General features: G+C 38.2%; 1 protein-coding gene and 1 long non-coding RNA gene across 3 annotated transcripts; both read left to right on the top strand.

The window, feature by feature from the left end:
* Positions 1–843: 843 nt before the first annotated feature.
* DNAJC15 (DnaJ heat shock protein family (Hsp40) member C15) lies at positions 844–23,050 on the top strand. Its single transcript, XM_005487309.4, has 6 exons — positions 844–1,002; positions 7,356–7,407; positions 8,830–8,903; positions 15,526–15,602; positions 17,466–17,536; positions 20,633–23,050. The coding sequence occupies exons 1-6, from the start codon at positions 901–903 to the stop codon at positions 20,701–20,703; spliced, it is 447 nt and encodes a 148-aa protein (XP_005487366.2). The 5' UTR covers positions 844–900; the 3' UTR covers positions 20,704–23,050.
* LOC141728218 (uncharacterized) lies at positions 1,009–7,349 on the top strand. Of its 2 annotated transcripts, none has more exons than XR_012579046.1 (4): positions 1,009–2,949; positions 4,187–4,266; positions 4,805–4,863; positions 6,056–7,349. It is a non-coding gene; the product is annotated as an uncharacterized LOC141728218 (long non-coding RNA). The 2 variants fall into 2 exon arrangements; XR_012579047.1 differs by having other exon boundaries at positions 4,767–4,863.
* Positions 23,051–23,543: the final 493 nt, after the last annotated feature.

The raw sequence follows: 23,543 nt of genomic DNA, 5'->3' as shown, positions 1-23,543 counted from the left end.
AATCCAATTCCACTGAAGGTTTAAAGAATCAATCATACATTATTGTATGTTATATGTCCAATGGAGAAGTAAAAATGAATACACTTCTTGAGGAACAGATCATCATGCAACTTCCAATGACTTCTGTTCAGTAGAAAGTTAAATTTATGGATCTTTCTGAAGTAAATGAAATGCTGTATGTGGTCAGCTCTCCTCTGCGGTACTTTACAAAGATACTAAAGAGATGCTCAGAGGAGCAATCACTGTTTGAAATAGGAGGGAGGGAGAGTCATTCTTTTTGTCCAGGCACACCGCTTAGCAAGCCGCAGATGATCCCATTCCATAGCCAGCGCTACCAGGCAGGAGGGAAGGAAAAGCAGCACAAGGGAAGAGCAGCTTCACTGCTGTACGGACACAGGGCAGAGCATTTCACTGATTGTGCTGTGGGACAAAAGGTGATGGACAACTGCTGCTCAGGGAGGCATCAAGTGAGGAGCACTTCCAGAAGGGTGAGCTACAATCTAAAGTGGCGGCTTTTGCAGGGAATCGAAGTATAAAGACAGTGAAACATACACAGACATCAACTGAGGTGCAAGCCAGCATGTAAATTTTAAAACGCATTTTAGCGGGTTTTTTTCCCAGATTATTTACGCTTTATTCTTTCCTTCACATATATCCCCCCCGCCCCCTCTTTCTAAAATCCTGTATTCTGAAGATGGGCAGGAATAGTTTCCGTGTGGCCTGAGTGTTTTGCCCATCCTGATCCCATGCGCTGATTATCCCTTATCGCTCCGGTTCCCGCTTCTCCCGGGCTGCGGCGCGCCTGCCTTGGCCGCACGCGAGGTGGCCCTTCGCGCTCCGTCCTGCCGCGCTGTTTGTCCCTCCGGCCCACCCGTAGCGTTCGCTCCTCCTCGCGCCATCATGGAGGGCGCTGCGGCCTCCTCCGAAGGCCTGCGCTACGCCGAGTACGCCCGGGCCCCTACGGGCGCCGGCAAGGGCCAAGCCGAGCTGGACCGGGGGCTGGTGAGCGCACGGCGGGACCCCCACCCCCGGGGGCGTGAGGTGGCTGCTGCCCCGTCCGTAGCCCCGGCCTTCACACGTGTGAAGGGTGACGGGTGTGAGCGGGGCGGGGGCCGGGGCTGCGGGCCAGGCGTGCTGCGCTCCCCTCGGGCCGGGCAGGGGGCCGGGGGCTGGGGCAGAGGGGCTTGGGCCAGTGCCGCGGGTGCAGCTGCAGCGCGGGCAGCGGGCATGACCTCGCAGCCCTGAGGGGAGGGCACACCCGGGGTCCGTGAGTGCTCGTGGTCCCGGGGAACGACGGAAGGCAGAGGGTCTTCAATCGGGAAGTTTAATTAGTGTTACACGGCCGGTGTGGAAATGTTGGCTCTGGCCTACTGTGTAAGCACACGGATGCGGGTTTTGGATACCGGGGTAGGGTGAAAGGGGAGAGAGAAAAGAAAATGTGAATTAAAGCAGACTTGAAAGAGAAAAAGAGGAAAAGTGAGCCTCAGTCCAATTGATGAAATGTCCTGGGGGTGCCTGGGGATACTTTTCTATGGATAGGTTTTCCCTGCCAAGAAGACAGGTTTCTCTCTGAAATATTGGAAACCGGCTGGAGGGCTTGGGGGATCCTTGGTGGTCTTGATCCCCTCTCTATAGTCCGTGCCCAGTGCTTGGCCTCATCCTTGCACTGTACTGTGTTTACCTCCAGGAGCTGGAGCAGGGAAAAGCGCTGCCCTGCCTCTGCATGGCCCCCTTCTCCAGCCACATCTTGTTCGTTCCCACAGCCAACAATCCTTGGTTATTCCCAGCAGTTCTTGTCTGTCCCAGGGCCAACAGTCCTTGGTTATTCCCCGCAGTTCTTGTCTGCCACCACCGAGAGCCATTGGTTGTCTCCACAGCCAGTGTGTATTTGGAACATGTACATTAGTCCCTTATCTGCTGGGATTCCACAGCAGGGTACATGGGAACGCTTCAGCCCCAGCACTCACAAACAAGGCCAAAAATTCCATTCCCTGCCGTGAAAGGTGATACCTGATGTGTTTTCACCCACTGTGCAAATGTTATTACCACAGGCAGGTTTGAGTGTTGAAGGTTTTGTAGAGCTCTGTTTCAGAAAAGTAATTCTCATCTGGTACTTTGTGCTGTGGGAAAGGCTGGGTGGAGGCAGTGTCTCCAAAGTTTCCTGTGCTCTATCGTGCTCTAGAGGAAAGGATGCTGGGATTTTATCCCACTTCTTCATTCCTGTCACTTCAGCTAGTTCAGGGAACAGTGAGTTCCCATTGGAAAAGAGAACTGGGAAAAGCACATGGCTTAAAGCCCCAGATGGTGAAGTTTTCACATTTTTTAAATGGCTTAAAGTCTTACTTGCCTAACCTAATTGTGTGTGTGAAGTTGTCTCTACAATATTTCTACTTCTTTAAAACACAGTTTTAAAAATCACAGTTCTCTCAGTTATTCATTGTTACTACAGTCTAGGACTTTTTTTTTTCCCCACAGAAAAGTCTTCTTGTGTATTTAACAGCAAGTGTGTAATCTTAAGAAGCTGGCTCTGAAACTCATTATTGTCATGGCCATTCTCCCTGTGGAATGCTGGCAGGGAATTTCTAGAATTTTGTTGAGTCTTTGGGCCTTCTTACCCATCAGAGATAAAAGCTGCATTTGGAGTTAGCATGGCTTGCTTTGTTGTGTGTATTGTCATGTTCTTACTGAGAGGTCTGGAGGCTGAAGTGGGTCTTTAGAGGACTGAAATCTGAATGTCCACAGCTTTCTATCGAATTTATTCCTTAGTCCAGGCTATTAGCTGAAAGTCACTTGATCACGGTCACATTTACTCTCGTAGTTCTCTTACAAAAGCGTTTGGAGCAATGGAAGAGCAGCAGTGGAAGCATGAGGGGTCTCTGCTGAAAGATCACCCGCAGGAGCCTTTGTTAATTAGTGCATACCCAAGAAGATTGATTTGAATACCTTATTGTAATTGTTCTATTAGTGCATCTTGCTCTCGTTCCATTTCCTATGAAAAACCATCCAGAACTAGTTGTAGTTGTAGCTTTATATACAAACCAAAAAGGTTGCTGGAAGTTAAGGGACACCAAATGACGTGAGAATTGTGTCAGTATGGGGAACAGCATCTAACTGAAATTACTTTTAATTCGCTGTTGGAAAACAAATTAAATTTCATAGGAAGATTAAGACTAGAGGGAGACTACTAGATTATGAAATCAAATTGGTTCCATAGAGTTTATAATGTAATCCCACTTCACAGTGGTTCTGCCTCCATATAGTGTTAGAAAGGTAGTTTGCTCCAGAGTGGTATTCCAATAAAGTCTGAGGAATAGAAGCCTTGTTCTATCTTCCATACCAAACAATCATTTATATTTCTAGTCAAGAATTTTTATTTAAGGGAATATCTATTTTCAGAAATGTTTTTGTACACTTAGTTAATATATTTTTGTATCCTACTTCTTAGCAGTGTATAGAACTAAAAAAACCCCACAACAAACAACCCAAACCTTGAAAATGTTTAGTTAAGCAATTTATACTTGTGTGTATTTAGTTGAATGTAGGTACCTACTTCCTATTTTTTGCTGGTCCACGATTAAGCATGGATTAATTGCAAAATGCCATTCAACCCATGAAAACAAATTAGTATTTTCTCTGTGCTTTTTATTCTGTTCTTCTCACTGTAGGTTTCTGAGGCAAAAGACTGTAGGACTCCTGGTGTGTGTGTGAAACTTAGTAGTGAGGAGAGCAAAATATTTTTCATTTGACTGAGAAGGGTGTTCCACTAGTTGTAGTAAAGAACCAGTATAAAATCCAAATCGTATGCAGGCAGATAGGTTTTAATATTTGGGAAGCATTTACGTTTGCAGCCTATTGTCAGATGTAAGAGTGTTGTGCTGAAGTTTTAAAATGATGCATTTGAAATTCTCCTTTTGTTTATAAATTTAACTTTTTTCTACTTCATAGAAGAAGAAGAAGCTCTAATGCTAAGAACTCCATATGTAATTTTTTGAGTATATTTAAGTTGGAAGGGCACCATGGATTGGGGATTCACAAAAATAATATCTCATCCTCCCCTCCTTCTGCTAAAAAATTAAGGCTACTGGAGAATTAAATATTAAAGGAATAAACAGAAATTCTCTGTTTTCTAACATACTGTGTGTTAATTAATATGCTTTTTGGTCTTTTTTTTTTGCCAAATGCTTAGGTAAACCAGGTCTTGGCAGTTGCCTTTCTAATGGTTGTGTTTTCTTACACTGACTTCTGAAAAGGATTAAGAAAATTCAGGTATTACAGATTTAGTATAACTTTTTCATTAGCTTCCTTTAGCAGGGTTTCTTACTGAAGACTGAATTACATTGTAAAATTAAAATACTGAGATCAGCAGAATAGCATGGGGTTGATGACTAACCTTTGGGAGCTGATTCATTGAATAAAGAAAGGGACAGATGTTAGTTTTTAATATTTTATTTCTTGATTTTTCCCTCTTGGATTGTAACATAATGATTTCATTTAAAATCCACATCTTGGAAGTTTCTTAACAGCATTTTTGGAGGGGGGAGAAGGTCAATTCTGTCATAATTGAAAGCCAGTGTGTATGTATTTATTTCTTTATCCCTTATGAAATGCAATTTCAAGCAATAGGAGACAAAAACTGTCATGGTGGTAGTTGTATTAGCATGCTGTAAATGAACTGCTGCCTTCCACAGAGAGAGCGAGTTGCTTTCATTTAATATTGACGTGAAAGGAGTGCATTTAATTAAAGCTTTGGACTTTACATTTCAAAGCACCAGGCTGACCTTGACTGATTCTTTTAAATATTCAGCTGAGTTGAGAGAGCACGGAAAAGGAAACTGAGTCAAGTTGGACTTCAAGAATTTACTGGTTAGTACTTGAAGTTGCCACTGCTTTTATGATAGTCTGTGTCAAGAAAAAGACCAAACTTGCAATCTCACACTGATCCAAATTCCGTCTTTATCACATGTTTATAGTTAGGATACATTCTCACCATAACATTCACGATGCTTTGGTGCTTCAAGTTATCACTTCTTTGCTAATATGTGGCAAGTGACTCTTCTCTAACATGCTCATAATGCAAATAAGGTGAGTTACCATAAACCAGTATTTCTCAGATTTTCTGATGCCTCACTTAAATGTGTAGACAGTCTTTTGTTCCTCTCTGGCTTGAGCTTTGTACCAGTTTTACCAAGTTTTCTGTCTTGTCTTTATTTCCACTTCATCCTGCATCCTGCTCCTATTCAAGGGCTGCTGCCATGGTTTGGTTTTACCTTCTGTACTCCAGGCAGCAGTAGCTTTCCACTGGCTGCTGGTGCTTTCCACTGAGATTGGACTAATGCATTCCAGCGGACATGGCGACTCTGTCAGAGGCCCTCGGGGGTCTCTGCATTGTTCTCCCAGATTACTGTGCAAAATCACTTCAGCTGCCTCTGCACTGAACTGACAGAATCCTGGTGTTAATAGTCTGGTCTCTGTGCTTGGTCTTGCCTGTGATGAGGTGTCTGCTGCTAATGCCTTGTTGCAACCTGCATGTCTTGTAAACTGCTGACTTAAACCACCTTTTTGGTGGCAAAGCAAGTATAACTTAATTTCGACAATCAAAGGCTAATAATTTTTTTTTTGCCAGCGTGATCTATTTCACACATTGTTGAGCTCTTAATTGACTGTAACCACTTAGTAAAAGATTCTTGCTGTCAGTCTGAGTAAGTCAAGGAAACTCTTGAATATTAATCCATGGTCACAAACCACAAGACAGAATAATATAGAATTCCTATAGGGTTAGGATATTTCCAGAAAGGTAGCTGTTTGTGGTTTGTGTCTAAGTGGAGGAATCTTTTTTGGATGTTTGAGTATTGAGAGCCTGGGAAAACTGATTTATGAGAAGAAGTGAAAAGAGTTTTAGTTTAGTGAGAAGATGAACTGTATGCTTCACAGTTTTACATCATCTACCATTTAAGATAACATCCTTAAACATTTTCATGGGGAAAAGACGAGAGGAAATTTTGTGGAACTGAAAGGAACAACAGACATAAAGCTACTATATTATTTTTACATTTAGAAATGAATGCTACTATTGAGACTGAAAACCACGCTGAAATGGAAGAATTAAATTACAAAAATGTAATATACAGGCAAATATCTAAGGCAAAAATTCCCCCTCAGGTAGGTGTTTAGTTAAAATCTGCAGCATCCAGATGCTAGATCTGGAAGAATACAGCTGCTTCTGTTGGTGACCTCAGAGGAGGCTGGAACTTTTGTCCTGAGCTCAGTGCTACAGGCAGCAGTCACAGCCACTGGCCTTCAGAGCCAAAGCTGTAGGAGCCACTGGGCGTGAGGGCAGCTCCTGCATCTTGTACAGCTGCCTCTTTCTGGCCAAGTTGCCAACCCATGGTCTAAGTCCTACTAAGCCAGCTCTAGGAAGGCTTTGAAAACAGTATTTCTGAACTCTTCCCCTGCTCCCACAGTCTAGAAATGAGGTTGGGTACAATTGAAAAGAAAGTATATTTTAGCCCCAGAAATCTTAGTGGTAAAGGCACCTGGGTTCCAGATCCAGTTACTAGGGCATTCACATTGAAGGTATAAAACATATAAACCAGTTATGGGATAATTGTGGAAGTAAGTCATATATAGAAGAGACAGTCTGATGATAAAAGCATTTTCACTGTCATTATGTTTTGAATTCAAGATAAACCTAATCTGATTTCTCAGGTTTCCTAGGGGGAAATTCAAGGCATTATTGAACTGTTGTATGATAAGGCAGGTAATACACCACAGATGATTATTTCCTTTGTTTCAAAGATTGCGTGGAGGCTTTTCAGAAGGGGAGAGCTTGTTACCCTTCCTGAATTCTGCAAACATGTGAGAAGGCAGTCCTTTCTTCAAGATTTACTTCATATCTTTCTTCAGCTTCTTGATCAACACAGGAATACTTCTTACCCTTCTTGAAGTGCCTGACTTTTTCAATCACTGTGTACGAAAATACATACATCTGATATGGAAGTTAGTTTTTCATGGTTTTGTAGTAAACTGATATTTTGTTTTGTAGAACTAGACAGCACAGGTAATTTCAAATAATGCTGTATGGTTTTATGCCTTGCGTTTATATCAGTGCATACTATGAGCTGACTTCAGTGTGTGTTCACTGATTTGCTAGTGGGTAGTTCAAGTTAAACCTGATACAGTGGTGGAACTATAAAATCCAACAGCCGGTGGAATACAGAACTTACTTTTGTTGCTTTCATAGCTTGTAAATGAAATGTCCATATCAGACATCAGAACTGCTCCTCGTTAAAGTAAAAGGTGTGTAAATATCAAATTAGAATTCACATGTTATTCTGATTCCTGTTTTTCTGCTTTAGGCCAAGACTATGATAGCACTCGGACTTGGCGTTGCAACTGTTGCGTTTGCAGGTAAGTTAAATTACCCACAGAACTCTCACTTTGTGAGCTGTGGTTTCCAAAATGGTTAATGAAGTTTTTATAAATATAAATAGTGGAAAGTGGAAAGGTTGCTCGAGAGTACTATGGAAAATTGTATCCACCTATATAAGTCATAAGAATTGTGTCCACCTTCAAAGTAATAAATTCCAAAATTGTTTTTGAAAAAGGTGGAGAAAGCTGGATAATGTAATTTCATGGACAGCAGCTAAAATGCTCCATCTGCTTTTTGTCTGCAAAATGAAAGGTGAAAAGTTTATTGAATTAATAACATATTGCAGTGTAGAGGCCCTTTAGTACAGAAGAGTGCAACCAGATGCTGTGATGATAAGGTGATACTCAACAAATTGAAATAGAGGAAAATAAAAGGTTTTAGTGACTAGTGATTTATCATACTAACTGTTTCCGTACTACATTTTTTATTACGTGAACTCTTTGCATCTGGACTGTTTGTTATTCTGAAAAATGTGTTCTAGTATGAAGACAGGGTATGAGTTTAACATTAAATAATGGTTAGCAGAAAGCATTAAGAAGACAGTGAAGTAATAGTACATCGCAACATTTCAACAGAGATAGTCTAATGTAGTTTTGACTTCCGTGTTACCATAGGCACAGGCTTAGATCACTAAAACTTACAGATATGTGTTGTAAGAATGAATGCAAGATGCTATTTGAATGAAGCAGAGCCACATTTTATAAATAGTTTTTCCATTGTGTGTAATATTAAGTTACATTGCTAAACAATAGTTAAAACAGTAATTGAGGAGAGAGGATTTACATGGAAAACCCTCCAGTAACATGGCATAAATCTTAATTCTGGTGTTGATAGAGCTGCTTTGTTCTTCTGGGAGCACAGCCTTACAGGAATCCCTCTAGTCTTTCCTGGCTATAGACACTCAGTGCTAGTGGGGAGTTGAATGGCTCTGAATCCCAGAAGATCATCTTTTTCTAACGAAATTAAAAATTCAGTATTTACAAGGTGTGTAATTAAGCATACAGCATCACAGCAAGAAACTTGTAGTACATGGATTTCTTTTTTTGAAGACATAACCTTTGAAGAGTATTTAATAAATAATGTATACCCAAAGCTAATGTTTCGAACCACCCTTTTTCTTAAAGTTCACAAGGCAGGTATCTTCATTTATCATATTGAAATGTATTTAAATCTATTTATTTAGTGAGTTAAATAGTGAGTAAACACAATGGGTCTTTGCAGTCCATGACTAGGTTTTCAGATGCAGTGTACTAAAAATCTTCTCCCTCTCCCAATAGTTTGGGTTTTTTAAAAAACAAAATTCTTTCTGCTGTAAAGTGATGAACATAAGTTGGAGCTTGTTTGTGGAGTGTTTTTTTGCATTTTAGTGAATATTTCATTTAACCTTCATATTTTTTTAGGTCGTTATGCTTTCCGTGTTTGGAAACCATTGGAGCAGGCAGTTACAGAAGCAGCAAAGAGGATTTCAACTTCTGTAAGTTTGGATACTACTTTATGCTAAATTTATGATTTTGTATTTCAAGTATTCAGAAAGGAGATATTTTATGTTAAATATAGTAAAGTGCCAGGTAGATATTTTTTTCCCAGGGTAGGGCTGCTCCCTGCTGTGTAAGTTCTGTCATGTTATCTTCTATATTTTAAATCCCTATGGATGAAGCTGTATGAAAAGATGTTTATGAGTTTGATAAACAGTTGCAGTTTTTTCTACTGATGTTCCTTGTTTTGGAACCCTTTACTAGTAAGTGTAAAGATAAATTGTTCAAGTACGTGGTGAGAAAGTCACTAATTCCTAAATATTGCAAAGTGATGACACGCAGTTTCATTTCCAGCAGCTAAGAGTGAAAGAATTTAGTCTTTTAGATACAGTGTTAAAAATCAGGAAGACAAATTGATGAACTTCTAGGATGGGTTGCCATGGAAATGGGAGAGCTTGTGTGCTGGTTTACATAGGAGTTGTCTTTTTCTTCTTCCCCAGCTAATTTGAACTTTTAACCAGGTTTTTGTTCTTTGGTTTTTTCCTGCTGGTTAAAAAATATAATAATGAGGTAAAAAATCAAGAAGTAGAGTGTTGTGTGGGATGCATATGCAGGGAATATTTGAGAGCATTTACTTACTGCTTCAGTGGCTGTGTTTTCCTCTGGTAAGTAAATACATGTGTTCCATTCCTGTTTGATTGAAGTAATTCTCAGTGAGCTAGATGTCTGCTTGTAGCAGAATGTTCCTTCAGAGTTCATAGTCTGTGTACACTTAACCCACAGCAAAAGAATGCTATTCCCTTCATGATGCTGATGGGTGAGCATGTTCAGGGAGTAGTTGTTGCAGGTTATTATTTCCTGAAAAATATACCAAAGGTAGGCTTGGTATATTTTTCAGGAAATAATTAGGATATTAGGATATTATTTCAGGATATTAGCATTGTATCCACTAATGTTAGGCCAGTTGCAGCACAGAGCCTGTCTAGACAGACACTGAGTTCCAAATTCATTTGCCATCTGTACTTGGTGTTCCTGTGCTGAAGGTGCAAGCTTGGTCAAGGCAAGCTTCCTGGGGAGGAGATTCAGCTGTCCTCTTGGGGCTGTGTGTTTGCTTGCCGTGTGTTTCAGCCACACACAGTGCTCCTAGAAAACTTTTTTTGCTCTCTGTCGCTCTTATTGCATTGCTCTTGTGAGACCACTGTCAATTTTTTTTTTCCTATTTCAAAAAAAATTTTTGAGATATTCCCATATTGCCTGCCAAAACAACAGAGGGGACTTTAGGTACTGTGAATTAAATTGCTTTCACATGATAGAGATACAGGCTGACTTGCAGACTTGCTAGATGTAGCTGGCAGTACATGTAGCTTCAGAGTATGGAGCGCTTCAGTCTTCACCCTCCCTCCCTCCCTAGCTGTTTTACTCCAGCCATTCTTTTTCTATCCATTTGTAGATACAGGCTAGAGAATCTAAATTCAGATACATTCACATAAGAAGGCATGCAGTGACTCTTTTTAACACATTGAAATGTGACATGCTACTGCATGGAGAGGTGTCTGTTCCTAGGAAACTGCACCCCTCAATACTGACTGAGCCAAGCTCATTACAGACCTATCTCATTTTTACCTCTGACTTTGAGTCCTGCAGAATTCATGAACAGCCATAAAGAGCAAACCAGGAGCTTCTGCATTCTAAGTGTTCTTAGTCCCTGGAGCAGTATCCTCTGTCTGCTTTCACATCCTGCCTTTGTTCCCAGAATTGTGTGTTGATTTCCAGTAGAGTATCTCTTGTGCTGTTCTATTTCTGTACTTGAAAGCACAAGTTTTCAGTGTAAGATGAGATCTACTGGAGACAGTAAAAACTCTCTTCCTCTTTGCCATTTACTGTGTGTATTTTCTGGCTTTATATTTGTGAGAGGATAGTGATAATATTTTTCTTCTACAACCATGGTCCAAATTCAAGATCCTTGTATAATTCTTGGCCAAGATTATTTGATTTTTACTACTCTACAACTACTACTTTCTCAGTTTATATTTCAATTTTTTTTCTTCTTCCCTTAACAATGGATTATTTTCTTTAAAACAGTAGAGAAAAGATTAAATGCAAAAATCCTACATAAGCGTTTATTCTCCAAAGTGCTAATTTTAGTAGTTTCGCATGACTTTGTGGAATATGAAGCTGCTGCATTTAATTAGTGAATTAGCACTTTCATCACGTTTCTTGACAGCATATTGCCCTTTACACTGTACTGACAAAGGTTACCAAGAAGTTGGTACTTCTACCCGTGCTTACTGAAAAAAAAATCTCGTGACCTTCAGTGTCTGGGCTCAGCGTTACTTTGCTGGGTTTCTATGGTGAAGGCACCTAACAATTTTCAGTGCTATTCTAGCTTTCTAGAATGAAGCCTTGTCCCTCATGGCCTTCTTTTCCTTGAGAGTCTGTGAACACCTGACTGTTGAAAAGCCAGCTGCCTCCCTCTGTAAACCCCCACTCTTCCTCCTCCATTTACAATGTGTCCCCTGCTCTGTTTGCACTAGAAGTCACAGTTGATCCCTCTCAATCACACAAGGTAATACAGACGCAGTTTATTCTTTCTGTGTGCTCACTAATAAATGGTTTGGGAAAGGTCAAGCTGAGCAATTTTGAAGTGATAATTTAAAATGCTGCTTGCTGTATCTTAAGGATTTTACACTTCCTATTTACTTACATAAATAAGTAACATGTACAGTCAACAGCTGTACTCATCTTTTAGTCAGAAATAGTAAGCAGAGGCAAGTAAAAGCTTTATTTTTAATTTTTACATCTCATATAAGACAGTCATTTTATATTTAAGAATATGTATTTGTAAATGTTTCTGTAATTTAGTCTTGAAGTTTTCTACCATCTTTCTTTCAGTGGAGAAAGACACTAGAGGAAACATTGTATTTCCACTCTGTGGCAAGTCATCATGCTTGCTCCCACAGAAATGGTTTTTTAGTTTGTGTGTAGTTCTGTCAGTGGTCTCAGTGACACAGTTTTGTTTCTGTGTGTAGTTGCATAGCTCTAAGTAGTCAATTGGCTTTTCTTCCTCAGAATTAGTGCCATTAGTTGTACTATTAATATTTCCTTAAAGTGTGAAATAAAGAAGCAAGTATTTCGGTAGCATTCATTACCTTTCTTTGTGGAATCAATGATATTGAGGATTGAATGACAGATAGAAGATATTGAAGACAGACACAGAAATTCTAGGCCAAATAAACTATCAAAATACTCAGATCCCACAATCATGAAACTCTGTGTTCCATAAGAAAATTATGTCTTCTGTAGCACATCATTAGGTTTTCTCACTGTATTTCCTTTATTGGATCTGATTTTGCTCAGACTCAGGGAGTTCTGAATTGAGAGGTAAGGGTAGCAACTGTCTCTCTTGTCCTTAATTGAAAATAAAGCTTCTAGAGAACAATGCAGTCCATTTTAAAAGATTTCTTTCCTAACTGAAGTTAAGGAAGTTAAAGTTGATATTAGCAAAATTGTATGTTATATCACAGCTTCTAATAGTTTGTGGTTCTAGGTTTTTTTTGTGTTTGGTTTTTTTCCTCTGGTGTTTGTTCCCTTTCTGGTGGAGGACTGTGTTCATCCTGGAACAGCCAACATACAGTTTTCAGAAAAATTCACTACTCCATGTAATGTAATGTATGGTCTCAGCTTTGGTGTTTTCACTCTCTTATCTGGCATGGAAACAGTGATTATGCTTGTGATTATGTGCTATGATAAAAAAAAGTATCTTGAAGATGTCATGGTCTCTGTGCATTGGATTTTCTTATCTGGTTGCTTTTGTGAAGATTTGCAAGACGGAATAGATGTTTGCAAAGCAAGTGCAGCCATTTTCTGTCCTTCCCTATGCCCCAAACCTATTATTAGCATTTGTTCAGAAAGGAGGATTTATATAAATTGCTAAACAGTAATAATGTGCAAGGAAATTAAGTAAATTAAATGATACCTCCTCCCCTTCCCCCAAATAGTACAAAGGAATGAAGAGCTCATTTCAATGATTTTTCCAGTACAAAATTTTCTTTGCAATTGCTGGAGCTAATAAATAATCAAGTGTCTAGAGCTGCCTGCTCATCAAGGAGTTCTCAAAACAGAAAAATATCTTTCCAACCATTACTTAGAATTTACAACTAGGAAAAAATGTTTTAGTTTGAGTAGCATGTAAAAATTCTTTCATTAGGGAACTAGAAATTTGCCTACGTGTTGCCTAAAATGAAGTCTCAGTGTTTTTTCCTCTTTTTTCTAACCAATGGAAAAAAATGCTTTTATGTGTAATTTCCTTTTGCTTTAAATTCTGCTTAGGATGGAGATCTTAATTTAAGAATTGATTATTGTTTCTACATCCTTCACTTACGAGAAGAAAATATTTTTTCATGGAGACCAATTCAGCAAACTGTTTGTGTGTGAAAAGACAGAGGTTACAGAATTTATGTTTTCATTCCTTTTGGAGCTGAACCAAGGCTTCCTAAGGTTAGAACAGTGTCCAGGAAGTAGGCTTTAAAAACATGAAAAAATATTTCTGAATGTAAGCTTGCAGCCATTCCTCCCTAGTCTCTCGCTTTAAATAGTGTTTTAGATGAAATCTACCAAGAACAGAGACAAGCTGTGTTAATTTCAAATGCTGCTCTTCTCTACATTAATAGCAAGCTAGTGTTCTCCTGCATTAGAATTGTATGTCAGAGTTGAAGGGCAGAGAAGAATTCAGGAAACCACCTGCACCTAGACTGCTTTGGGAGCAAATGTTTCTGGAAAAACTTTCAGAGAGCATTAAAGTACGCTTTTCTCTTTTGCTTGTAGTAATTGTTGGCATTGCTGCAAATTTCTGTGCAGTTCTGCTCTTCTGTTCATTAAGTTATTGTCATAATTTCCCTTCAGAGAACCAGAGGAACGCTGTGTGTTCCTTTAGTGTTGCACCCTCTAACCTGTCAGGTCCATGTGCACTTTTCCAGACTGGTTGGTGTTTCCTTGTAGTTGCAGAAGTGGCTCCTCCACAGGTTCTCATTGTTGGCATGGCATGTCCACAGTTCCTTCAGCTTTGATACTGGTAGTGTTACAGTAGTGGTTACTTTGTTCATGGTTTTGGAGAAGGAAAATAAAATTCCTTTTGGGCGATAACAACACACTAAAAAAAAATCTCTTCTGTGGTTGCATGTGACATTGTGGTAGCAATAGGTGAAGTATTTCTGAACCATGCTTTTTGGTGAATATCTCTCCTAAGCTTAAAGGCTTTTCTTAGATATCATAGACAGAGCACATTAAATGCTATATAATGGTTTTGAAATTATATAAGAGAGCTTGTGTAGACATAAGGCAAAATTCTCACTGAATATGAATGGCTTTATTTAGTGAGAAGAGTGTTTTTTCAAGGGCCAGGCACATTTTACTTGGGGGTAATGGGAATACTTAAAAATAGTCTGAGCTCTCAGGCCAGACTTCCCTTTGATAGCAACAAAAGAAGCTTATTTTCCCTCAGTTGATAGGTTTTGCACTGAGGAAAAGACTTTAGTCTTGTTGAGTGATTTCTGTGTGCCAGTTCGCCAAGGCTTGGAGCTACATCTGCTACCTCTGGGACTTATAGCAACATTCACATTGTGATCACTGCTAACCATCAGTGATGGTTCCACAGGTTTTTTTCATAATTTAAATAGATTTATGGTAGACAAATATACTTTCAACCCATTCTCTATGACAGTAGCTGTAATGATATGCTCTCATCTCCATCTCTATTTTAATGTTCTTCTCCCACTGTTTTTTCTTCCCTTCTTAAAGCAGTGGATAAAGTTTCATAGGACAATGAGTTTAAAAAATTAACCCCAGGTCCTGTTTCTTATAGTTGTCAGTCATTGGTTTTGAAGGAAGGATGTAAAGACTTAGGGTTTCCCTATATATTTCACTATTTTCCAATGTTCCCCAGCTCAGTGGTTTCCTAAAACAGGTTGTGGCTTTATGCTAAGCCTTCGTTTTTTTCCCTTGTTTCTTTCTGTTTATTTTTCTTGTTTCTTATTTTTCTTCTTTTTTGTTGTTGTTTCTTTCTCAGGATTCCTTCAAAGAACTCATGATACACTTTTTTGAAGTAACATTCCTTCACATCAAATCTATTCTTATATCTATTGAGATTTTTTACCAACTTGCTTTTTGAAATATCTGTAGTGATTGTCCCTAACATCCATGTATGCCAAAATGTTGCCATTTTTGGCGTTTGTCATTGTGATGGTACCAGTGCTGTTCTCAACAATTATCCTACTTTCCCTCCCATGCCCTCCCCAACACATGCACTGTACCATCCTATGTTAGTATGTACTTTGATTCTGGACTTTTCTCCTGGAGGCAGGATTTCAGTGGTTGTAGCTATTAATATCTCTTATCAACAGTAGAAGATTGTGAAAACATAGGTAGGTTTTTTAAAGTTTTTTTTTGTATATGTTATCACTCAGGAGAAGTCCTTTCATATTACCTGGTTTCCAGTCATTCCATGCCTTTGAAATAAATTGTAGATGGATATAATGCTCTGAATGAGGTCACATAACTACAGTTTAGTTCCTGGCACCTTGTGCATGAACTAATTATTGCTTTTTTTCCCTTTCTTCTTTGTAGACTCTTTCATCATACTATAAGGGAGGATTTGAACAGAAAATGAGTAGGCGAGAAGCAAGTCTTATTTTAGGTGTAAGGTAGGTGTGTTGCATCAATATGTTTTTACTTCAGCAAGTATTGAATGAAACAGATGCATGTTGCAAGAATGTGGAATCTGCTTGCCAAAATCATAACTTTTTTTGTAAAAGACTTCTAATGGCTTATAAATTATTCTAATACTCTGCTTAAACTAAAAAGCAAACAATAACATGCTCAGAAGAAATGTGACTTTTGTTTGGATTGAAGGCATGGTAACATACTGCAGTGGAGAATTGTTCTTGTTGTGCCCTGGATCCCTTTCAGCAGAGCCACTCCCCACCCAGACATTTCCCAGCCTCCTGCATTGCAAGGGAGACTTCATCCCCAGTACCAGGCTCTGCACCCATTCTTGTGGAATTTTGTGAAGGGTTCCTGTCAGCCCATTCCTACAGCCCCTGGAGGTGCCTCTGAATTTCAGCTCTGCCTTCCTGCATATCAGCTTTTCCCACCACAGTGACAGACTTCTTGGCCAGTGGGTGATGTTAGAAGGCAGCATGATGGTGGTGTGAGTCACATTGCGAGTCAAGGAAAATGTGATTTTAACATTATCTATTTTTCTCCTAGTGATAAAGAATCTTTAGAGCCCATTGTGGGATAAACAATATCTCATAAACTAAGGAAATTTGAAGTAAACCCCTCTTTTCACAGTTGCTTCTTTGAGCAGAACCTGCATGATCTTCTGTAATATTCAATTGCCTCTTTTCCCCAGTTATGGTTTAGAACCATCTGAGCTTCTAAATGTGGTATAACATCTTTCCTTTTTAGTATTAAAAACAGCAGTACAAATCAAAATATAGATGATTGTTATTTATGGTTGTGTGATAAATCATTTTGGTTTTGTATCTATGTAATCCAAGATCCTTCACCCTCTGTTTGTTTCTTACTTTCTACGTCACTTTCTGTTCAATTGAAGCATTCTTTTTTATGCAGTTCTGTGAACTAATTTTGCAACATACCCTAATTTCACTGTGACAGAATAATAATTAGAGAGGTTGTTTACCTTGGGAATTTAGGTGGGCTGATACCTTGCATTCAAGCTGTATCTACAGAAGATTAATTAATTGAATCATCACTGATTAAGAAGTCACCTGAAGTGGAAAACACTGATTCATTTCTGCATACTAACAAATTATAAAAAACTGAACCATTCAAACTATCCTTTTGCATACAAGAGTTTTACTGTGTTGGCATACTGCATTCATAAGTGGTTATTTGTCTGGTAAGGTACATATTTTGTATTTAATTTAGGCCAAATACATATTTTATGTATGTCATTGAAGTAAACAATATTATGTAGACAACACCTGTAAATCAATGTGTCCCTGAATGTAACACATTGAACAGCTTTGCAAAAAATAACACATACAGGCATTATTTTCAGGCCCCAGTAGAAAGAAAAAATATTTATAGCTGCTATAAAAATATTTACAGTAGAACAAAATGTGATAATATTAAATATTTGTTGTTTTGTCACTGGTCATAAAGAGATTTATTTTCTTGGAGGAAAAATTGTGTTTTCTGCATTTAATGCTAGAATAACCAACCAGATATACCCTAGAACTGCTGGGGCTATCTTGTTTTTCCCCCCTCAAATTTTTTATTTTGAATGAGTGGATGTATTACATTCTACAAAAACCTGAAAGATACTTGTATGTGTCACATACACAGGCTTTTGAAAAATGTCACTCTCTTTGCCTTATGTGCCTTTGTTGTTGTTGCTTCCTCAGAGATGCAGTTTTATGTTTTGTCCACAAGATGGTGAAAATCTCAAGTTTCAATTATTTTTGAAACCAGTATAAGCTGTTAATTTTTAGCCTGAGTGCTCTGGCATTTCTTGTAAGCACTTCAATTTGTTTTTGCAGTCCATCTGCTGGCAAGGACAAAATCAGAACAGCGCATAGGAAAATCATGATTTTGAATCATCCTGATAAAGGTAAATAATTATTGCTTTTCTTAACTTGGGCTGGAAAGGAAGAGGCTTAAATGAGATCCTTTAAATTTTCTGACTGTGTAAATAACCACATCAACTGCAAATATTTGTTGTTTATTGACTTGAGCTTCTGTGTGTCATCTCAGGTAAACTGAGCTTTATGAACCAGTTGTACTCATTTTTATTTAAAGTTGTTTTCTGTACTTGTGCTGCTTCGGTTAAGACCATGAGCTCGGGGACCAGTTTTCCACACTTGGCAAAAACTTCTTGAAAAATAAGGGAAAATAAGCTATAAAAATTTTACCTTAAAATAAAATTCCTGTTTTGAACTATGATGGACCAGTTGCATGCATGAAAGTAATTTTCTGTGGGGAAATGTTTTGCAGTTACTAAGTACATCATTTATGAATTTCAGACTTTATGGAATTCACTTGGAAAGAATGTAAAGCTGGGCATTCTTGCTTTACTGGCCGGGTTTTTAATGTAAATTTATCTTAGGGAAAGGCTATTATTATAACTTTAACTACACTACAGCTGGTTGAGAAAGAAAGCCCATATGTTCATTGCTGTCTCTGCTTTAAAATAACAGATGGTGAAGAGTTGCACTGTATTTCAGAAGTCAAAAAGGGGAAATCGGAGGGTTTTTATTTCTTTTTGACAGAATTATAGGCTCCCTACCAGCATCCCATTTTAAGAAAATGAAAAGTGTGTCCACTGGCCATGGGAAGTGTTTAGTTGATGCTTTTCTCTCTTCATCCCTCAGTTTAGTGTGAAAGCTGTCCTGCTTGTTTGATTTCAAACTTTCATTTTTTACTGTTTTTGTAATGTATAAGTTGCACAGACCTAGAAAGGAAATTCTCGTCTTTGTTTCTAATATATTACAGTGGTCAAAAGTCTTTTAACCACCAGAGTTCCTATTAGGTCAAGTTTTATTAATAATGAACTTCTGCATTTTATGTAGCAGTATGTAGACACGTGAGCCAAAGAGAATTGTGAATCTCCATGTGGATATTGAGTGTATGTTAAGAGATGCTTCCTGTTAGGAAGATCCTAACAACCCTAACAAAGATTTTAGTGCTGCACTCTGAGAGCTTTCATGCCCCTGCAGCTGGGCACAGTGTAGGTTTGGATGGATGTAGTGAGTCCTCCTGTGTGATAGTGAGACACCGAGCGTTTTCTCAGTGGGAGCACCAGTTGTAGGGATTTGTGCTTCTCAATGCCCCTGAAGCTCTTCTGGCATGGCTGCAGAAAAAAACCTTAATATGTTCAGCTGCAGAGTGAGGGCCTGGAGTAAACTTGAACATGTGGCACCACAGAGAGGCTTGTTTGCTTGTGTATAGATCAGTTCTGGCTGTTGGTAGCACAGATGTTCATTTTAAAATAATATTCAATGGTATAATGTAATTTTGAAATAATATTTTACCACGTGGAAATGATAGATGAAAGAGCAGTAATTGCAGATCTTAAGTTACATGTGTTCTGAAATCCAAACTATTGGAGAGAGAAATATTAGAAATAAATAAGAAATATATAAAAATTTGCATGAAAACATCCCCAGAGAGTACTACTGAAATGGTTGCTTGTTAATCTTTACAGTTCAGTTTTAAAGTGTTTTTATATTGATACATTGTATGTTAAGTTATCAGTTACGAATTTTTATGAAAGAACATTTCCTCACAGAAAAAAAAAGAAGAGAGAAACCTTTTGGACTTGCCTTAATTGTAAACAAACACTTAGGCAATCATGAGATTGAATTTCCTCTCATTGGAGGGCTACAAAATTAATATGGCACTTAAGGATGTAAATGTAGTGAAAACACTTCCAACAGATTTGAATTTACTTTAGGATGCTGTATTCTAGACATGTAGAAAATCAATTCACATTTTAAAATTACTTGGAATACATTGTTTATTGCAGGTTTTAGTCTTTACTGTTTGTTTGATCCTCTTACCTACTCTGTGAAAGAAGCAGTAGTCAATGTAATAATCCTATTCCTTGCTACAAAGCTACTTGATTTAAGAAAAAAGAAAAAAATGTTTCTTTTTTCAATAGTCAATTCATCACTCATCCCTTGCCCTGCCTCACTTTCCTCCAGTACGACTTACTTCTTAGAACTAAAGCACTCAAACAAGACCAAACCATGGAAAAAAACTTCTTTCTTTTTTTTTTTTTTCTGGTTGATATACTACAGTATGAAATTACACTGATTTGAATTCCTGCAGCAATGACCTAAAGAAGTCTTTGAGCAAGCCTCACCTTTTTATTTGTATATGTCTACAACTAGCTCTGCATGTTTTTTCTATCATTGTTTTTTCTGATTAATAGAACGAAGGAAATGGTGAATGAAAAGAATTAGGTTGAGCAAATGCCTTGGAAAAGGCTTTGCAGTGCACGGTACTGCTGGAATCACATTTTCACATTAAAATATAGGTGTATTGTAGTAAGTGGTGAGTTACTGATACAGACCTTGCAGTGTTGTTTTGGGTGACTGTGGGCTCATGGCTGGCACTCAAGGGGAGACTGAAAAAACCCTAGCCACAAAAAGACTGCTGAACTGTAATCAGGTGGTTAGATGGAGTGTAGAGCAATGGCAGTGTTCAGCACTAGGAATTAGAAGGTGTACCATGTTTAAATAACTTTATTGTGATGAGTTCTGGCTGGGAACTCTGGGTATCTTACACAGGAGATGCTTGCACAATAATTCTTTGTCAAAGTTATTTTAAAATTTTACCTCTCAGTTTTTAGTGTGAGCGGACGTAATTGCTGTTAGGTTTGAATGAATGTTCAGGACAGCTGACCTTGCATGCATTTGCAGTAGCATCCCACTGCTACTAAATCACAGGATGTAAAGTGATTTCAGATCTCAGTCTTCTCTCTGAGACAAGTTGTTCTGTGTTATTCTACAGTGATTTCAGTTTTGATTACATTTCTCATGTTTCCTTATCCATTAGTTTACTTCTTATCAATGTCAGTTATATCAAAAGGATCTGTGTAGGAAAGAGATAATAAAAATGAATAATAAAGAGATGCTGCAAGTGAGATAGTTTGGTATTTAATACTAATGTGTAAACAGTATTCTTTTCCCCTTTCTCTTCTCAGGTGGATCACCTTACTTAGCAACCAAAATAAACGAAGCAAAAGACTTGTTGGAATCCAGTTCCAAAAACTGAAACCTGAAGCCTTGGGTCATAGGAGATTCAGCAGATACATTGTGCAATAACTTTCATGTCTGCTTCTTCTGCACAGTTTCTTAACATTGATTGTTCATATTTACTGTCATAATTAAAATGTTAAGATTATTTAAAAGGAAACTGAAATCTTTTACAGTTATGTAAAGTTATGTACAGTTATGCCCCTGCAAGGAGCAGGGAGTTCGAATGATGATCCTTACGGATTCCTTCCAGCTCAAGATGTTCTATGATTCTGTCCCAGTTTTAGTGTATTCTTACTGAATTATAATCCCTTACCAGCTTGGAAAAGTTCTTTTAACTGTGTTTTTTTCAGAAGTACTTTTTCATTTCTTTTGTTAAATTTTATATCTTTTAAAGTAAAAATTTTAAAACAGTCTTTAATATAGGGTTGTTTCTTCATTAGTAAAGAAACAATCCTATCTTTAGGGTCGCCATAAAATCTGTGACAGTGCATTGAGTCACAGGACATATGACAGACCCCGTTTGGCAAGTTTTCAGCACCACCTTACACTTGAGTCTGTTCATTTGTGAAGTAGTGGGGTTTGTTCATGTTCAGTGCAGCTTGAGAGCGGCAACTCCAGACAGAATGACTGATAGGACTGCAGACAGCAGCTTCCACTAGGTGTGTTTTTGGGGCTATGAAGGAGGATTCTTGGGTTTGGTTGCTTCTTTTACATATTAAAGGATCTCTGAAATTGTCAAGTAGTTATTTAGACATGCTTTTATTTCAAGTCACAGAGTATGTTTAATTTCTAGCAATTGGGGTAAACATGAGGTTTTCTGCAAGGGTTTTCATGGCAGTGGGATTGAAGAAGTTAGGTCTACATGGCATGGTTTAGATGGATTTTCCAGGCTGCTGCTTGTCTAGGTTAGCCAAGTTGTATGAGCCTGGTGCAGGACTGATAATAGCAGGGAACAAACAGGAGTACCTGCTTTGCACATGGCTCCAGGAGCACTTCCTGGGTTAGTTCTTCAGTAATGTTCACATATCTGCATCGTGCTTCATATCCCAGAGCACATATACCTCCCTCGTTATGTAGCATCCTAGCAATCTCATGCTGGCTTTGGGGAATCCTGAAGTCATGGATCTCACACTTCAGAGAGAGCAAGTTTTAATTGACAGCTCAGTGTGGGTGCTTCTTGGGGCACTTGGCTGCTGCACTAAGTTGTCTGCAGTTGAGTTAAATCTCCTAAGCACAGACAGTCTAGTGCATTCAGTGCAAGACTGAAAAACCTTTAGTGTCCATTCAAACTCTATCATTAGAGGTACAACCAACAGCTTACTGAAGTGCTACAAATACAAAATTTAGATACTCCATTTTCTAGGTTATTTAGCCAGAGGTAAGTGGCTAAGAGCAGTTAATATGAGGTTGGATGCTTTAATTATTTATTCACCAGAACGTGCATTTGTAGTTCATCCAGTGATGGATGCTCAGATTATGTGGATTTTTCCTTGAAAGGAAGAAAAAGTATGGATTTTTTTTATCAGGTTCCTCACACTTTGTCACAATTCCTTACTTTCATTAAAGAGACATGAAAAATTTTAAGTCGACCCTTAAAGAAAAGAATAATTCTAAGTACTTTAGAGACTGTGTTGCAATTATATTGGCAAGACATGGCACAGTTTCACTGGAAAAAGTGAAAAAGACTACTGGGAGAAACCTGCCTGGGAATAGCACATGCTATACAAGTACTACAGTTGCATCATATAACTAGTGCTCTAATACAAGAATCTTGAATCAACATAGTTTATTCCTATGCAGTAGCTTTAATTGGTTCCTGTTAAAAGAGTAGCCATCAATTAATGCACATTTAGGGTTTGTCATTCTTTTCACTGGTGTATCAGTCTGTATTGGCAAAAAATAGAACCATGACAGTTCTCATGTTGAAAGGAGACAAATGAAATGGTGGTGTTGCTAATTTTCTGAAGTGGAATCTGTAAGCGATATGAGTCATTGTGCAAAATCAAAATGATGTGAATGGTAGGTGGTAAAAACATTCTGCTTAATGATTTTGAACTGACTAGCTGTTGTTTTCATATAGCTACCTTATTTTTCCTGGATAAAATGTGTTGCAGAGAGTTGTTCTAAAGTATCAGTTAAAATAGATGCATTAAAGATGGCTTTTTGCTCTGTTCTTAAAAATGAACTTCCCATGTCTTTGTAAGAAGTAGAGGGTTTGTATTTTTCTGTGAGATTCTATTGTTGATAATTCCCTTCCTGATAAAATGATTTATATCTGATTATTTTGGATGAAACACTTTTTTCTGCCTTTCAGTTATGAGAGAGATTGTTCTTAACAAAAAGAAATAAAACTGAGTTCTGGTTGTGCTTTCTCCATTATTTTTCAGAACAGATTATTGACTGCTTAAAAAATTTGATAAAGTAACAAATTAATTAAAAATTCAGCAGATTAACTGACTTGTCCTATCTCTAGAAAATGCTGTAAAATTAATGAAGCTAATGAGGAGCAGTTGTAAAAGCATCACACATACAATAGCATATTTTTTCTTGTCTGTTTACCTGCACAGCTTGCTTTACCTACTAAGTGATGTTTAGAAGGGTGAATATATGACAAGGAAAGGCAAATCATGGAAGTGCTGCTCAATTTGTTGTTGTTGATAGTCAGTATGGCAGGCTGAGAAATGTCTTTGGATACTGCCTTGCGAAATAGCACCTGGATTGATCCTCAGCTGAGCTGGGAAGAGCAGGATGCTACTGTTTTTAAAAACATAGCTTGGTAATTTAATCTTAAAAATATTCAGCCTCTTGAGACCATTTTCTTTACTTGTCAAATGGGTAAGTGTTTTTGTGTAAGAA

This window comes from Zonotrichia albicollis, chromosome 2, assembly GCF_047830755.1.
Source record: "Zonotrichia albicollis isolate bZonAlb1 chromosome 2, bZonAlb1.hap1, whole genome shotgun sequence".
Classification (NCBI taxonomy): Eukaryota; Metazoa; Chordata; class Aves; order Passeriformes; family Passerellidae; genus Zonotrichia; species Zonotrichia albicollis.
The sequence above is the reverse complement of the archived record's forward strand: the minus strand, read 5'-3'. Positions and strand labels throughout refer to the sequence as shown.

Bases quoted from the DNA above. Each gene is read 5' to 3' on its own strand.
- DNAJC15 (XM_005487309.4), top strand. From the start codon at position 901: ATGGAGGGCGCTGCGGCCTCCTCCGAAGGCCTGCGCTACGCCGAGTAC. The intron at 8,904-15,525 runs GTAAGTTTGGAT...TCTTCTTTGTAG, and splicing joins CAAAGAGGATTTCAACTTCT to ACTCTTTCATCATACTATAA. The intron at 17,537-20,632 runs GTAAATAATTAT...TTCTCTTCTCAG, and splicing joins TTTGAATCATCCTGATAAAG to GTGGATCACCTTACTTAGCA.